At 42.3% G+C, this 17,601-nt stretch overlaps 2 protein-coding genes across 2 annotated transcripts; both read right to left on the bottom strand.

Annotated features, from left to right (window-relative positions):
* Positions 1-1,554: 1,554 nt before the first annotated feature.
* On the bottom strand, positions 1,555-2,565 carry uts1 (urotensin 1; the record flags this gene model as incomplete). Its single annotated transcript, XM_084559914.1, has 2 exons — positions 2,406-2,565; positions 1,555-2,043 (listed from the first exon to the last, which is right to left on the bottom strand). Exon 2 carries the CDS (start codon positions 2,038-2,040, stop codon positions 1,555-1,557), a length of 486 nt encoding a protein of 161 aa, XP_084416040.1. The 5' UTR covers positions 2,041-2,043; positions 2,406-2,565.
* Positions 2,566-5,562: 2,997 nt separating this feature from the next.
* Positions 5,563-17,594, bottom strand: mpv17 (mitochondrial inner membrane protein MPV17). Its single transcript, XM_084559912.1, has 8 exons — positions 17,467-17,594; positions 16,730-16,810; positions 14,593-14,708; positions 13,284-13,376; positions 11,949-12,044; positions 7,114-7,146; positions 6,981-7,033; positions 5,563-6,858 (listed from the first exon to the last, which is right to left on the bottom strand). Exons 2-8 carry the CDS (start codon positions 16,800-16,802, stop codon positions 6,789-6,791), a joined length of 534 nt encoding a protein of 177 aa, XP_084416038.1. The 5' UTR covers positions 16,803-16,810; positions 17,467-17,594; the 3' UTR covers positions 5,563-6,788.
* Between the last annotated feature and the right edge of the window lie 7 nt (positions 17,595-17,601).

The following is a 17,601-nucleotide window of genomic DNA, read 5'->3' as shown; positions in this document are numbered from 1 at the left end:
CGCATAAATCAAAAAATCCAACAAAGAGATCAAAAATTACAACAAAGAGAAGGTAAATGAGCATAAATCTAATGAAAAAATAAAACAAAACCCCAAAACAAGAGACAAAACAACCACAGGTGATGCAAAACCAATACACAAAGAGAAGAAAATGACCAAAAAGAGAAAACTTTAGCCCAGAAGAGATTTAAATAAAGTGTTTTACCTCTTTCTCTTGTGTACTGGACTCGTGTGAGCCTCTTATTTCCTGTTTTCATCCATGGACCGATGTAACATGTCTGAGTAAATAAAGAAAACACCTCAAAATACTAAAGAACAGACGCAAAGAGAGAGATTGAAACATCCTGAGAAGAGACGACACAAATAAATACGTTTATGATTTTTGTTTTTTTATTAATCTGTTTGGTAAATTTCAGACAATCCAGGCGGTTAAATGTTAGTATTTGAAGAGTTTTCAAAGTTTTTCAGAGTAAAGGTCAGAGTCAGGAGGAGTCATCCTGAGGGAACATCTAAATTTAAACCTCTTTAGTCTCTTCAGATCAACATCTTCAGTATCCGCTGATAAAACAGAAACGAGTTTTTGAGACTCAAATAAAGACACAACGACAACTTCTTCTTTACTTTGAACTTTTTTTTTATTACAAAATATAAATGGCAAAAAAAGCTTATTATTCTTATTTTTTTTTCTTTTTGCTAAAACAAAGATAAACTGATCCGTGTCAGAGATGAGTGGTGACAGTAAAATAAAACTGTTTTTGTTCTTTTTTTTTCTTCTTTTTCTCGTACGTCAGCATGCTACAGGTGATACAGTACAGGTGAGAGTGTCTCCGGCTCAAAGACGTGAATGAAAGGTGGAAGGAGGAGGAGGGAAATGACCTTCTTATACCTTATAACTGTTCCTTCACTTCTAAACTTGAAACACACAAAGAAACCAGGTGAGACTATCAGTGTTGATTCACAGCATCAATCGGTCGTAAACTGACCAAAGAACGGAGCTTCTCTTCAGGGTTTCCACTTCTTTAATGATTATCTTTTCATCTCATAATATTTCTGCTGCTAAATCAGTGGAGAGAACCAGAAAATCTAAATATGAATCTGCCACATTAGAAACATTAGGTTCTGCTTTGAAAGAAGAAATCAAAATCTTGTCAGTAGGGCTGATAAACATTTAACCAACACACAAACAGACCTGTACTTATTTAAGACACAAGTAATAAAGAAGAGATGATGCGCAATAATGTCCGACAGTTTCCTATATGACCTGAGTCCACCAGAGTCCAGAGATGGGGGGGTGGGGGGTTGGTACGGGGTGAGAGGGTCTGAGAAGTGTTTCTCCATAACTTCCAACAAAGTCTTTAAATGACACTTTAAAATAAATAATAAATAAACAACGTTTAGTGGATGTTGCTGTGATGCGTAAAATGGCACCGTCTGTGCGTAAAGTGATGCGGAGAGGGAGGAAAGAAGGAAGGAATGGAGGAAGAAAGGAAGGCGCACGAACCGAAACTAATAAATGTCAGAGGTCTGGAGCATGGGTGCAGCAGGAGGAGACGTTTACTTCCCCACCTCGTCGAGCACTTTGCGGTTGAGCTGAGCCTGCTCCCTCTGGCTCTCCATCTTGGCCATCTGGATCATATTCCTCAGCAGGTGGAAGGTCAGGTCGATGGACAGCGGCGGCTCCTCGCTGCGCTTCAACAGCTGCACCGCCGTCCTCACCGCCTCCTCCTCCTCCTCCTCTTCCTCGCTGTCTCCTCGCGGCGGGAGCAGGCGGAGGTGCTCCGGGTTCCTCCTCTGGAGAAGCCTCAGGACGTTGCCGCCGAGCAGACCCGAGGCGGCGGCTGCAGCTGCGGAGGCTGCGGAGGCGCTGTCCCCGGCGGCGGCCGCTCTCAGGAGCACCTCGTCCAGCCGCTGCGTCTGGAGGCGGCCGCCGCTGCTGCCGTCCATCCAGCCGGGGAAGACGCGCGGTCTGCCGGCGGCGGGGCGGAGGTGCGATGAGAGGAGGACGGAGGAGAGGAGCAGGAGCAGGGGCACCGGCTTCATGTCCTGCAACCGGAACAATTCATTAACAGTCAGAGAAGTTGCTGCAAATTGCTCAATGTTGAACCAGATTCTGATCATCTTCACTTTAAAGTTGAATTTTATCAATTAATGACAACTTAAACCTGAGATTAAAGTTGTGCACAATCAAAAATAATAATAAAATCACATGTTAATCTAAAAAAAGAAAGAAAAGCTAACTTTTCCTACATTCTAACTGCAAAAAAAAGCAAATTCTAATAAATATTTGATTATATTTTCTAATCTAAATATCTCAGTGTGGTCCCTGACTGCGCTGCTTCCATCCACTATGTCCCTCATTCCCATTAAACCGGTCAAAACCAAAGAGGACAGCGGTCTATACTCACTTTATTCTCCCCGGATGCTGCAGCAGAACTTCGGCCGGTGGCACTATGCGGAGTCGGAACCGAGTCCCAGTGAAAAAAAGGTCCCAGTGAGCGGAGACCGGAGAGGACCGGAGGGTTTTATACATCCAGCCCGCCGCTTTGACGTCAACGCAGCCACAGATATCGGGTTTGGAAACGGGACAAGTATCGAGACAGCGCGGTCCCCGGGGGACAGCTGGAGGAGGGGAGGGGAGGGGAGGGGAGGGGAGGGAGGCAGTGATGGACACAGAAGAAAAGAGTGTGTTTTTGTTTTTAATTATTTATTTCCCAACCTCGGTGGGCCATGAAGAGGGGTGGGGTAAAGTCCCAGGGGTAGATGATGATGACGGAGAGGAAGAGGAGGAGGAAGAGGAGAAGGTTTCTGCGCAAACTCTTGAACTACAGTATGAAAACTATTCTTGGATCTATTCTGTGTTAGAGAGAATAAAGTGAACCGGATCTGATCTTATGGATGAATAGATAGACAGACAATGAAAGCTGTAGCTCTCCGTGGTGCTGAACCCGCCTGAAACCAGTCTACTGCACATTCCCTTGACAAATCATTAGGTACACTAGTGAATACAGTCTAATGTAACAGTCCTGCACTAAATCTCATCCTGATTAAGTTCCTGGTGTTCAGCATTAGTTTAAAACAACTCAGAGAGATGAATCACCGCCTTTCTACCTGATAAACGTTCATAAAAATATGAATTATATAAAGTTGGGTGTCAAATACTTCTACATCAGATGAGCTTCACTCCCAGTAAGTCATGTTACAAATGCCAGAAAACTCTTCTACTACGAGTCTGAGGAGGTTCTCGGTCACCCAGGTGATGGTACATATGAAATTACAGATAAAAACAAAGACAACTGGACTTTTTTTAGTTTTCATGGAGACGTTTCATCCAAGTCTGTAGCTCTAAACTAACTGGTGGAGAGTTTAGGTTTTTATCTGGGACATGTGTGGGTGGTGTCCTGGAAAACACCACCATCTGAACATCACCCTCTACCTACAGGTGAGTAACAGACTCTAGTCATGTGAGTTTCAGGTGGACACCACCCAAACATGTCCCAGATAAAAAACCTAAACTCTCCACCAGTTAGTTTAAAGTTCAAGACTTGGATGAAACGTTTTCGAGAAACTCTACAAGTACAGTAAGATGATGTTTCACCCGACTGGTGGGAAGTTGAGGTTTAATCAGGAACATCTGAGGGTGTAGAGCATAGACTGTATATAAATATGGACTACACGTCTCCACTTCCTCTCATCGGCCAAACTGATGCTATTTTTCCGGGGATACGGGCGGCGCCATCTTGTGACTTTGTAGCCAGAGTCTGATCAATACGGTGCAAAAGTGGAGCCACAATATCAAAGCCCCGCCCACATTTCCTCTAGACTCACTTGCGTTTTAGTTTAATTAATACTACGCTCTGCTGTACTTCCACCAGTTACAAGGAAATGTTGGATTATACACATGTACATTTTTTTTTAAAAAAATAATTGTTTTTACAAAATCGACCGCTTTACGGAGCAGTTGGCACGGCAACTGGTTGTCGCCATTATGTCACATCCTGTTTCTATAGCATCAAATAACTAACTGAAACAAGTGTTTTCCAAAACAAAACTTACACATGGAACATGCATCAACATTATATTAACTACTTAAAATGACAGAGACCATCCTTGAAACAAAAAATTATTTGACGTGTATTTCAGTGTTTTAGTTTTAGGCCCAAGTCCCACCCACTAACATGGAGGAGGTGGAGCTTAAGACCTATACTGCAGCCAGCCACCAGGGGGAGCTCTACTTGCTGTGGCCTCACTTTATACAGTCTATGGATATATACAGCCCATCAGAAAACTTGCTTGACTTGTTTCTGTTAACGACCAGAAACTTGGACGACTAGTATCCATAAATGGCTACATACTCAACTGTCTTTGTGGGGGGGGGAACTGTTGGTCCCCGTCCTCTCCCCCCCCCCCCCCCCCCCAAAAAAGAAATAAACAAACAGTACAAGTCCAGTTGCCGTCCTCAAACGCTTTTTGCATTTCTGAGCTTTAGTTTATTTCCTCTCAATGGTTTTAACTTTTAAAGGTTGTCTGCTTCCTCTCAATAACATCAGCTTGTTCCTTGTCAGGACATGTTTAATACGATCTACAGTCCATTAGCAATATGTTAAGTTTGTACTTTAAAGTCACTAAAAGCTGTTTTATTTATTTGAAATCCCATAAAGTTGTTTTAGAAAAATACAGGGTTTAATATTTAACGCAGTGTTTGATTGACAAAGATCAAATTCAGGGATAACCACTTAATAATGGAAGTTAACAACATTAAGTTAACCACAAACTGCACGGCGCACCCTGCCAAATTATATTCACCTGGAAACATCAGATAAATGATGTTAATTTAGATCCACCACAGCTGTGTAAAGTTTTGAATCCTGCATCTTCGTTTCTTGGCTTCACGTTTAAACTAAATCAAAATAAAATTCCTTCCAGCTTTCTTTCTTTCTGTGGAGAGACTCATCTCCCTCCGACGGGGGAGGAGGCTATTTGGCTGAGTTTCAGTGGATTCATCTGATGTTTGCTGCTTCCTTTCCTCCTTTCCCCCCTGATACGGCCTGAGTGTGTTTGTGCGATGCAAAATATAAAAAGATAAAAAAAAAAAATGTGTGCAGTTAGTTTCGTTGCCAGCGACTCAACATCCCTCCACAGCTCCCTCCAAACAAAGATCAGCGAGGTCAAACGAGCCGTTGACTTCGACTCATGTGGAACTTTATCGGCTTCTGCACGAGATATGAACTTTTGTTATTTAAAGAAACGTTGGTGTAAAGATTTAAACTATCCTGAGAAAGACATCCTGATGTTTATTACTGATCAGTGGAGAATCTGCAGCAGCTACAGATTGACTTTTCACTGTTAGAGGAAGAGTTTGAAGCTTGACGTCTCTCCCACAAGCATGAAGCTTAGAATAAAGACGGGAGGTAAACATCAGCTTGGCTCTGAGGAATGGTGACAGAAATCTGACGTGAAGCATCTGTGAAGGTCAACGGTTGCCTGATTACGTCTGCTTTATTACTTCCAGTCACCAACACAAGTCTAAACTCAACCAGGCTGCAGACAGTGGGATCTATTAGAAGATGACTGTTTGAACTGGTAGCTTTGGACAGAGCTAGGCTAACAGTCTCCATCTGTTTCCAGTCCTCATGCTAAGCTAAGCTAAGCCTCTACAGCTTCATATTTAAGGTACTGAGGAACATAGACACTGTAACCTACGTACGTAGCCTACACCCGTGTGAACCATTTATACTTGTGCCTCGTCAGTCTGTCTCGCTCTGTGACAACTCCCCCCAATCACTAGTCTGCGTCTTTTTTGCCAGTTGGGTTCATTTTTGTTTCTACTTCCTGCTTCACTTTCAACAACGGCGACTGAAACTTGCGCAGAAATTTCGCCAAAGACGAGTCGTACAAATGTTTGTATCTCTGAACCTCCTCAGTTAACCTTTCCTCCATGTGTTCCATCTTTATTGATCCAAAACAATCAATTAGAAAATTGCGGAGATGGAGAAGCAGCAGGAAATACTAAAGAGGAAACATGCTACTACCAAGTGGACCAATCACAGCTCTTGTGGTCGGCGTGACGGGCAGTTACATTTCTGGTGAGGTCAGGCTACGGCGTTATTATCTGCGTAGGGTCTGGGCTGTCGTGTGTTAAGGCCACTAGTTCAGATAAATGAAAATAACAAGTTGTTCTTTACAAAGTCATGATGTTATTATAATTTTTTTATGGTAAATTCATGGTACATACTCGTCCCACAGAAGACTCAACAAAGACATAAGACCTGATTGTCTGACAACATTCATGTTACGTGGAACAACTCTTTCCTGAAAACTAAAAAGTGAATAAATCAAACTGTTAAATTAAAATAAAAACAACATCTGAAATTAACTGACTGAAGAATCTTTCTTTCATCATAAAGACAAAAACACACAAACCTGTAAAACAAAACTAAATAATTTCTAAACAGTAGACGCGTTAGAGACGTGTCCTTTGAGACCAGTATGTGCTCAAACATGAGTGCGGCTCCAGCGCCAAGTCTCATCTCCATAAATAACCAACTTTCACAGACGGTTTTCAAACGCTGGTTTGACTTTCAAGTGTGAATGTGTCACTCGGAGTAGACGAGCTCTCTCTCAAGACCTTTACGTGTGACTGAGTCACAGCTTTACACATTGGAAATATCACAAGACTCAAGTAAGTTATGTTCAAGTGCACACTGTACACAAGAGTGTAAAAATCATCATCAGCAACAACAACAACAACAACAACAACAACAACAAGAGGCTGGTCCTGTGATCATCCTTCACATCTTATTGGCCTTCCAGGTCAGGTAGGAGTTCCAAGAGACGGCGACGACCTGGACGACCGCCAGCCTGAAGGAGGAGGGAATGAGTTGATCAGAGCGTCTGACACTTGAATCAAGAAAGCTTTTAAACATAAGTTAAACTAATCATAAAGTAAAAGGTGGAGGTTATATGAGTCTTTAAATTCTCACCTGTGATGCAGTGGAACAAAGTAGAAATTGGCGATCTGGACCGGAGGCCACAGCTGAAACAAACAAACATTTAACACATATGACACATGTTTCATCTCTACAGACAGATCAATAAATACAAGAAGAAACTTACATAGTAGTTTGAGATGAGGGCATCTGTGTAGTCCTGTGAACAAAGTGAGAAATATAATAATAATAATAATAATAATAATAATAATACATTTTTAACAAAGACTGTCCTCATAAAAGAAGCTAAGGCTAAAAATAGCTCTGAACTAGCTGAGTGAGAATAAACAGATAACTGACTATCAAACTACACTGATCAACCATAACATTATGACGAAGAAGAAGGAGGACTATATCAGACAGATAGTGAACGTTTTGTTCTGAGAGTTAGAAGCAGGGAAAAAAAGTTCAACTGGAAGAATTTCAGAGACTTTGACAAGGACCAACCTGTGCCTGCAGTGATCAGTACCTGTAACGCTGCCTGCCCTAAAGCCAAAATGGTTCAGGAATGATTTCAGGAACGCAACAACGAGTTCAAGGTGTTGACTTGGCCTCCAGCTTCCCTAAAATATTAATCAAGTCGAGCATCTGTGGGATGTGCAGGTGAAACAAGTCCGATCCACGGTGGGCCTACGTCTCAACTTGCAGGACAGCACACGGTGCTGAATTACCTGCTGCTAACGTCTCGGTGCCAGATACCACAGCACACATTCAGAAGTCTAGAGGAGTCCAGGCCTTGACGGGTCCAAACGGCTGTTTTGGCGAAACAAAACAGGAGCCCATGTAGTAGTCATAATGTTTTGGCAGATTGGTGTAGTTTCCAAATCTGAGACAAAATTTTTTAATTTTTTAAGTTGGTTAACTCAACTCAACCCGACTATGACTCTGGTGGCAAAAGGGGTAACTGCACAGTATTAGGCAGGTGGACGTAATGTTATGGCGGTAAATCTGAGACTAAACTCTCAAAAATCATATTTTTTTTTTTAACATGAGATTAAATTAAGTTAAATTACACTCAGAGAGAGTTGAGTGCAAATAAAATAAAATAAAATAAACATGTCTATGGCTCCTGTTTATGATTGAATCCTTCATCATTGGGACGTCCAGTGTCTCAGACCTGTGTCCACCAGTCACTGTTGACACACCCAGTAAATTGATCAATGAAACATGAGGTCTGCTCTCTCATCTCCTCTGGAAAAAGTTTTTCATGGCAGCTTTGTGTGGAAAAAAAATAAAATCTTAAAGAGGAAACTTTGAGGGCGAAAATAAAAAAAACTTGAACTAGACTCTCTGGCTCTGGTTTACGTCTTTATGAATGAACTGAATACCTGACCAGATGTGTCAGTAAGAGGTTCTCCCTACACATAAAGCTGCTGGTGGGGGATGAAGTGAGAAATGGTGATGTGTTCAAACCCCAGTTGGTGTCGAGTTTTATTCCAGCAACGTTCCAGGATGAGAGGAAGTTTGAAAGCTTAAAGTCTCAGCAGCTGGCCGAGTATTAGCTGTGTAATCTGTACGAACTAGCGGTTGAATGACTTCGGATTTTTTAAAGTCGATCAAAACGTGGTGAAAGTCGTGCCGACGTCAACTAGTCGATGACATCACACATAAAAACACAGTAGAAAGTAATGCTTTAAAATGTAATCTACATTCTTGACCTGAAAACATATTGTACCGTCTCACTCTAAAGAAGCTACGTAGGTTTTTCGAAGGTAACTGAAGCTTGAACACGAGCTACTGTCGGCCGTAGACCACATCAACACCATAAACATCATAAACACCATCAAACACCATAAACACCGTCAGTCTGACACTTTTAATATGCGGCTCTCGATCGGCAAACTCCCAGCTCTACCATAACTTCAGTCTCTCTTATGGTGCATTCACTGACATCAAGGAGAAAAAAAACACGCTCTACAACCACAGCAACACAACAGAACTGAACATAAACACATGAGCTTATCAATACTGTGCACTGCAGATATGTTTAGCCTATATTAATCAGCACAGTCAGTAGCATTTAGTAGTACTTCACAGTGTGATGTTAGATTAAAGGTCCAGGGGATTAAAGGTCTAATAACTTTATCAAATAGTTGATGTGTAGCCTCCTTTTCTCTGTTACCACAGGACGTTTGGTGAAGTTGTTAACTGACTGCTGTCCAGAGGATTTGGACCGTTCCTCTGCTAGCGTTAGCGTTAGCCTTTTCAGATGCATTGCAGTAGTACATTAGTTGTATTTCAGGACTGACATGTCACGGAAGTATGGGCTTCATCTTTAGTGAAGTATTTCCACACATTTGATGAACTGCTGCTAGTTTGCTGCAACGACCCACTGGGCTCCTCACCTGTCTTCTAGGAGGCGTCCATGTTGTTACTGTCACGTGATCAGAGACTAGTCGACTTCCTGCTTAAAGCGTCATGGTACAGCAGTGAAGACGACTAGTCGGTACAACTATACAGCACTCACCTGCCAGTTCATTAGGTACACTAGTGAAAACAAATCTCCTTCAAACTAAATCTTCTCTTCGTGATGTTTATGGTATTAAGCGTCCATTAAAAATAAGGAGGCTGTGGTTTGTAGAACTACTGAATTATATCGACACATATTTCTATTATTTTGACCATCCTACTGTAATCAGTGGGCTAGCCTAAATAACAGAAACACTTTTAATTCAGTCCAGTTGAACTACCACCAAAAATCTAAGAATGAATTGAATGAAAATGTGAGTAATCGGTTTTAGATTCAAACTTGAAAGGTGTACGTCATTTACACACAACTCGCTCTTCCACACACACACACACACATTACATTACCACAGGAAATATTCCCCGTCGTCTACCTAAAGGTCACCTCAACACATCTTGACGTATAAACCCAACAAGCCAATGTTCCAGCTACGATCTTTTCCGTTTTCTAATTAAGACTAAACAAGCTCCATTTAACACCTGAGGTGAAGTCACGTCAAAATATTTTTCCCTCCCCGCCCCTCAACAGATGAGACAGTTCTTACCTTTTCTAGACGTTTCTAAGCCGCTGTATTAACACATTTAGTCAAGACTGTGGTCTGACTGTAGACTACATTCACATTTAAAGTTTTAAACTGTTGTCTGACGTCGTCTCCGCTAGAAAACCTTCACGTTTATCTGTGTTTGTGCTTCATCTACATATTATTGTCATTTACATTCTCTACATTGTGATTCTACTGATCCTGCAGCTACATCTAATGCACTGGAACACATCACCTTCCTGGACGGTGATTGAGTGACCACAAGTCAAGAAGAACAATAAAGATGAAGAAGAAAGAGGAGGAAATATCTCCAGCTACAAGAGGAACAAGGAAGTCCTGCAGCAGATGTTCTGGTCTCAGCATCATGGTGTCAGTTTCAGATTGTGATTGGTCCACTGACTACCAACCAGAGGGCTCTTACCATTCGTCAAGCACCAACTTCCTATGTTACTGTTGCTAGGTCAGACAAACAACCGCAATAGGAAGTTGGGATGAAGGAATGGAGCCCTCGGAAGTCCAACGAAGGGTTGGACGAAAACACGAAAACGGTGCTTTTTTTCTTCATAGCTTTACTTTTAGTGCCTAAAACATTCACACAACCCTATAGCTCCTCAACATTTGCTATCAAAGAACAATTTGTGTGATGGAATGAGTGAAAATTCGTTGACAGCTGCTCATTTGACTTACGTACGTAGCCTACGCTGGTGCGAGCCATTTATACTTGTGCTCTCGTCAGTCTGGCTCACTCCACTAGTCGGCGCCGTGTCTTTTTTGCCAGTTGGGTTCATTTTTGTTTCTACTTCTTGCTTCACTTTCAACAATGGCGACTGAAACTTTCGCCGAAATTTGGCCGAAGACAAGTCGTACAAATGTTTGTATCTCTGAACCTCCTCAGTTAACCTTTCCTCCATGTGTTCCATCTTTATTGATGAAATGGAGAAGCAGCCGGGAATACTAAAGTGGAAACACGCCACTACCAAGCGGACCAATCACATCTACTGTGGTCTGCGTAGTTACATTTCTGGGGAGGTGCATGTCAGGCTACGGCGTTAGGGCCTTTTTAGGGTCGTAGCTACTTGGTACCATCATCAGATCAAACCTTTAATTTAACCTTTAACCTTTAAACACCTGCAAAATTCTCAGCCTCAGTTGTATATTGTTTGGTGTTTAACAGCAAATTAACAGTGAGATGGAGGATATGTTAAATTGAATTGGAGCAAATTAGCCCATAAACTCCATAATCAATTATATATGCATGTATATTTGAATTCTGCAGCGGTTTCTATGCACGCAGCAGTGAAAGGTAAAATCAAAAACAGGTAAACAAGAAAGTCTCAAACTGGGACAGAGCGTCTGTTCGGTCGCTGGCTGCATTAATTTCCATCTCACATTTCCTCAGTGCCAGGCCTCGTTGTAACGAGCACATTTGTCATTTATTTTCTGTCCTTTCTGACATTTACCAGCTTGGCCTTTCAGGTCCGCGCCTCTCCTTTTGTAAATAATTGATGGTGATCAGCGGCACGTTGGGTAAGCAAGGCGGTGACGGACGTTTGAGCAGCTGGCACCAGATGACGGTTAGCGCTGACCCGGCATACAAATACAGAGGTATGAATCACTCTGGCTGCTTCCACGGTCTCTCCTTCCCTCTCTCTTCCGTCACCACAGGAAATAGTTTCCAATAATAATAAGGAGAGGTGAGCGTTGGAGGTCAGATACTGGACCTTGGAGGCAAATCTAACTTCCTCTGTGTGTGTACTGTCATTTAGCTGAGACGCATGAGCAGAAAAAGTCTACTTTTAATGTTTAAATGCACAAATGCAGAAAAACAAATCTGCAATGTTTTAATTTCCTTTTCCAGCAGTAATCAAACACCTTCTGTATCTAACTCAGAGTCCAGTCCATTGAATAACTACCTCCTGGATGAGAAGACACCGTTGACACAAAGCCGACTCACCCTCTTGAGCTTATTGACGTTCTGCTCCACCGTCAGTCCGTTCAGAGCGCCGGAGAGGCCGAGGAAAGCTCCCAGGAAGCACGGAGCGAAACACAACTGTGGCAACACAAACAGGAAAAGAGGAGGAAAACTAAAACCACCGTAGAACTGACTTTTAATAGAAATAGAAATGGAACAGAGTAAAATTATTATTGACTGAGGTGTGACAGAAGATAAGACACTGCAGGATGGCCGAGATTTGAGACACTAGAAGAGGAGGATGAAGAAGAAGAGGGATGAAAGAAAAAGGAATAAGAAGAGGAGGAGGAGGAGGAGGAGGAGGAGAAAGAAGAAGGACAAAAGTAGAAGAAGAAGAAGAACAAACAGAAGTGGAAGAGGAGGAGGAAGAAGAAGGAGGACGAAAGAAAAATCAGAATCATCAGAATCAGAATACTTTATTAATCCTTCAAGGAAATTGTTTAAGGAAGAAGAGGAAGGATAGGAGGAGGAGGAGGCAGAAAGAGGAGGAGGACGATAGAAGAACGAAAGAAGAAGAAAGAAGGAGAAGAAGAGGTGGAAGAAGAGAAAGAAGGGGAAAAATAAGGACGAAAGAAGAGGAAGACAAAGGAAGAAGGGGGAAAGGGAAGATGAAGAAAAGGAGAAAGAGAAGGAAGAAGAAGAAGACGGAGGGAGAAGAAAGAAGAATATGAAGAAGGAGGAAGAGGAAGAAGAGGAAGAAGAAGAAGATGATGAAAAAGAAGCCAGAAGAAAAAGAAGGAAGAAGGAAGAAGAAGGAAGAGGAGAAGAAGAAAAAGACGAAGAAAAAGGAGGGAGAAGTAAGAGGAAGAAAAAGAAGGGAGAAGAAAGAAGATGAAGAAGAAGAAGAAAAAGAAGAAGGAAGAAGAAGTAAGAGGAAGAAGAAGAAGAAAGAGGAGGGAGAAGGAAGAGGAAGAAGGAAGAGGAAGAAGAAGAAGAAAGAGGAGGGAGAAGGAAGAGGAAGAAGAGGAAGAAGAAGGAAAAAGGAAGAAGAAGAGGATGAAGAAAAGGAGAAAGAAGAAAAAAAGGAGGGAGAAGTAAGAGGAAGAAGAAGAAGAAAGAGGAAGGAGAAGGAAGAGGAAGAAGAAGAGGAAGAAGAAGAGGATGAAGAAGAGGATGAAGAAGGAAGAAGAGGATGAAGAAGGAAAAAGGAAGAAGAGGATGAAGAAGAAGAAAGAAGAAAAAAAAGGAGGGAGAAGTAAGAGGAAGAAGAAGAAGAAAGAGGAAGGAGAAGGAAGAGGAAGAAGAAGAAGAGGATGAAGAAGAAGAAGACGAAGACGAAGAAGAAGAAGAGGAGGAGGCCTCAGGTGCTTCTCTTACCTGGTCAATCAGCATCTTCTTCATGGCAGCACTTTTAGTTCCTCCAACCACCAGTCTGTCCAACACTTTGTACCAGGTACCGATTACTGGACCCTTAGAGACATGAAGTCACAGATCAGATCATCAAACATTAAGCTGAGCTGAAATAAAATAGATGAAACAGAGACGTTATCTACCCGAGGAGGAACAACGACGCTACGTGACTTATGAAACGGAGGAGGTTAAATATAGCCGCCAGTCACCGTGGAGACGTTTAGAGCCCGTGGTCTGAAACAATGAGGAGGCTCACTGCTCTAAGACGATTACAGACACGTAAATAAACTTTGCCTCCGTCACAGCGATTCACGAGGAGAGGCGCCACTTGATGGATGAATTGTGCAGCTGTCACCGGACCGGTGAGAGAAACGGGCGAACATACAAAAGGGACACAAAACGCACACGACGCAACATGGAAGAGGATCGGAGGGAGAACATGAGAACGTTGGAGAAGATCATGAAAAGAAAACGGTCACTTATAGATGAGGACTGATTTAGAAGCTGGTGGAGCTGTCCATGAATGGATTCATTCTGATCTGAGCAAATAATCTGACAGGCACAAGAGGAAACACAATGGATTACACCGATCAGCCACAACATTATGACCACTGACAGGAGAAGTGAATCACATTTAAACCATCTTGTGACAGCTCAGTGTTCTGCTGGGAAACTTTTGGACCTGGCATTCATTGGTGTGGATGTTACTTAGACATGTAGCACCCACCTAGACCAGACCAGACACCCCCACCCCATAGCAATGACACTCCTTGATGGCAGCAGCCATCCCCAGCAGGATGCAGCCACAAAAAAAACATGAAGAACAGCACAAGGTGTTGACCTGGCCTCCAAATTCACTAGATCCCAAACTGATCAAGTATCTGTGGGATGATCCACAGAGGCCCCTCCCCTCAAAGGCCCCCCCACTAACAACATTCTGTTACCAGACACCACAGGACACCCTCAGAAGGCCCATGTCCATTCTCTGATGAGTCACCACAAGGGTAGACCTGCACAATATTTGGAAGGTGGTCATAATGTAATGGCTGAAATCTTATCGTTTATAAATATGTTGTTTTGCATTAATGTGTCAGTTAATCCCCATTAAAGGCTGTATATGCTTCTGACATCAGCTTTTAGGATCAAATGTCCACTTTCTCCGTGACATATCCCACGATAATCCCACAATGGTCATAATGTTATGGCTGATTGGTGCATATAAATATTACGATGAGAGTCGGGGGGGGGGGGGGGGGGGGGGGGGGGGCAGACTTACCACGAAGCAGAAGCCGATGCTCATCATCTTCGCCGTCCGCTGAACGTTGTGGTTAGCCAGCCCTCTCCTCTCGATCAGCTGCTGGGAGATGACATCACCGACACCCACCAGAGACCCTGGGTGACAAACGGGAGACGACACACAGAGAGAGTGTCCACTCAGTCCACTCAGACGTGACACGGTCCCTGTTGTTGTTGTTTCATTACGGTCGGATTATGACACAGCGTTTGAAAGATGGGACAGCTCACACTCGATAAAAGAACTGGTGCTAATTCAGTGATGTCTGCTGCAACAACTTGTGATTTGACTTCACTTCACACCTGTTAACTCTGAACAGAACTAAACGGTGTCGGCCCGTTTGATGGAGCATCAATAACGATCTTTAACTGTGACGCTGCAGAACAGACACCAGCTTCTAAAACCTCAGTTTATTAGTTGACATGTTTTAGTTGATTTAGTTAATCTAAACGATTAAAAACAGCTTTTATAAATGGAATACGTTTTACAAACTATGAGAGGAGGTAAATGGACAATATAAATAACCTATCAGCCACAACATTAAAACCACCAACCTGTGTTACTCTGAGACGTAGCACCACCCGAACATTACTGCAGATCAAGAAGCACAGAAGACTAAACATTCATCTGCTTAAAAGTATTTGCTCCATGTTTCTACTTTTCTAAATAAAAATCACACAAAACATGGACAGATTTTCACTCAAGTCCTGTTTTGAGTCATTAGCTCTGATGCCTCACAGCAAGAAGAAGGTTCTGGGTTCTAGTCCATCGTGGGCCGACTGGGTTCCTTTCTGTGTGGAGTTCGCATGTTCTCCCTGTGTCTGCGTGGGTTCTCTCCAGGTTCTCCAGCTTCCTCCCACCGTCCAAAGACATGCTGGTTAGGTTCTCTGGTGATTCTAAGCTGGTCGTAGGTGTGAGTGTCTCTCTGTGTTAGACCTGTGATAGACTGGAGACCTGTCCAGGGTGGACCCCTCCTCTCACCCCGTGGACAGCTGGGATAGGCTCCAGGACTTGTTGTTTTGAGTCATTTCTATACAGAAAAGTAGAAACCTGGAGCAAACACATTTAAGCAGCACTGAACCTAACGAGGTGAATATTTAGTCTTCTGTGCTTCTTGGTCTGCAGTAATGTTCAGGTGGTGCTACGTCTCAAAGTAACCTCCATATAAATACCAGAACCAAGTTGTTTTTTAACAGAAGCTCATTACATCAGTGGTATTCGCTTACAGGTTGGTGGTTTTAATGCTGTGGCCGATCAGTGTACACCTTATAGACTCAGTGTTGTCCATGCAGATGTACAGTCAGACACGTGTCTCCATCTAGTGGACATTTAACGGTACGACCTCCTGAGAAAACTAAGTTTAAGTGGCAGCACTTTTACATCCTTCAACATCCTTCAGCAAAAAAACAAACATTTATTAATCAGCTCCTCTGGTAATTTGACACAAACAGTTTGATTCTGCCATAAAGAGACAAATGTACAGATACACAACATCTCTACGTAGAAACCTGAGAAGCAAAACTATTTTTGTGCATTTACGATCAAATAAATGTCAAAGGAGATCCTCCCTGAATGTTATTTAGAGGACACAGTCTGCTTGAACTGTAGACTGAACAAATACTCAGCTGTTCCTCATGTACTAGTGAATTATTGTCACGATCGGAGCGTCTTTCCAGATACTTCTGAGAGCAGATACCTTGTTTGGAGAAGAAGAAGAAACCTAACAAGTCAGCAGATCCTAAATGTCCCAAAAGTGTTTACATTTTCACGTCACTTCATATGAAACGAACAGTCTCTTTGCTGTATTATTGATTGTGTTATGTTTGCATTGTTGCGTGCCTTGTGTTTAATCTGGGCCAAAGCTCAAAGGCCTTCCTCTCTTTGTTTATTCTGGCTGTAAACTAAACTAAATTCCATAAAAGTTGAGCTGGAGGTGAATATTTTAAAGCTCCTCTGCATCCGTCACTTATATAAATCACTTCATTGCAACAGAAAAGTGACTTTAAAGTCATAAAAACACACTCTACTGGAGTTAGGGATGTGAAATTAGTCCCTAAAACTAAACCTCCTGTGGAGGGTTGTTGGATATAAACACCGTGTGAGATGCGTTCAGTCCTACCAGCGGTCACTATCTGGACTGTCCAGGGGTATTTGGTCATCAGGGCCTGGTAGGATCTCCACAGGCCTGCCATGCTCCCAACTAGAAAAGAAAAAGAAAACTAAAACACGTTAAAACCGAACACAGTTGCTTTTCCAACTAACAGCCCCGCCCGCCCGGCAGGCAGCGTGACTCAAATCAAGCAGCCCTGCTAATAAGTCCCGTTAAATTGTCCATTAAGACATTTCCAGGTAGTTTAACTGGTGTGCTTCTTTCACACTAAACTCGTAGACAATCCTCCAGTATTTCATGTTTTAATCGAAAACATTTAAATAAAAATAGCCATAACTAATTACGGAGACTAAATGAACCATGAATGACGCAATTTACAACGATATATTAAACCGGCTAGCTAAAACTCCCAAGTGGATGACATTAAATTGTCACGTTTTAAAAAAAGATTTCGTGCTTTTCGGTGAATTTAGTCAAAGCCGAATTAAAGACTGGGTTCAAATACGTTATTCACGAACACAAAATAAGTTCAAACTCATAAGTAGTTTTATAAAAAACCTCAACAAACTTTAAAGTGTCATATTTTGCAATGGCGTTCGGCGTAACTGTCGGTCTCGTGCGCGCTAAGCTAGCAGCTATATGCGCTGCTAAAGTCGTTAAACTACAGCAATAACTAACTTAACTTAGTATGACTGTGACAGAAACACGACTTGAATTAAAATATAAAAAAGTTAAGACGGACGTACGGTGTAGGGGTCTTGTTTTATGACATTTTCTTTTCAAGTTTCCGTTTCATAAAATCTGACCGAACTAAACTAAACTAAGACTCAATTTCGCAATTTCAGATCAACGTGCTGCATTCACTGTCACTTAGTTTATAG

The sequence above is a fragment of the Chelon labrosus genome (assembly GCF_963514085.1).
Source record: "Chelon labrosus genome assembly, chromosome: 14".
Classification (NCBI taxonomy): Eukaryota; Metazoa; Chordata; class Actinopteri; order Mugiliformes; family Mugilidae; genus Chelon; species Chelon labrosus.
Note: the sequence above shows the minus strand (reverse complement) of the source record. Positions and strands in the feature narration are given on the sequence as shown.

Excerpts from the sequence above, each read along its gene's own strand:
- mpv17 (XM_084559912.1), bottom strand. The coding sequence starts at position 16,802 with ATGGCAGGCCTGTGGAGATCCTACCAGGCCCTGATGACCAAATACCCC. Across the intron at positions 13,377-14,592 it reads GCATCGGCTTCTGCTTCGTG|GGTCCAGTAATCGGTACCTG; the intron begins GTAAGTCTGCCC and ends CATGTCTCTAAG. Across the intron at positions 6,859-6,980 it reads TTTGTTCCACTGCATCACAG|GCTGGCGGTCGTCCAGGTCG; the intron begins GTGAGAATTTAA and ends CTCCTCCTTCAG.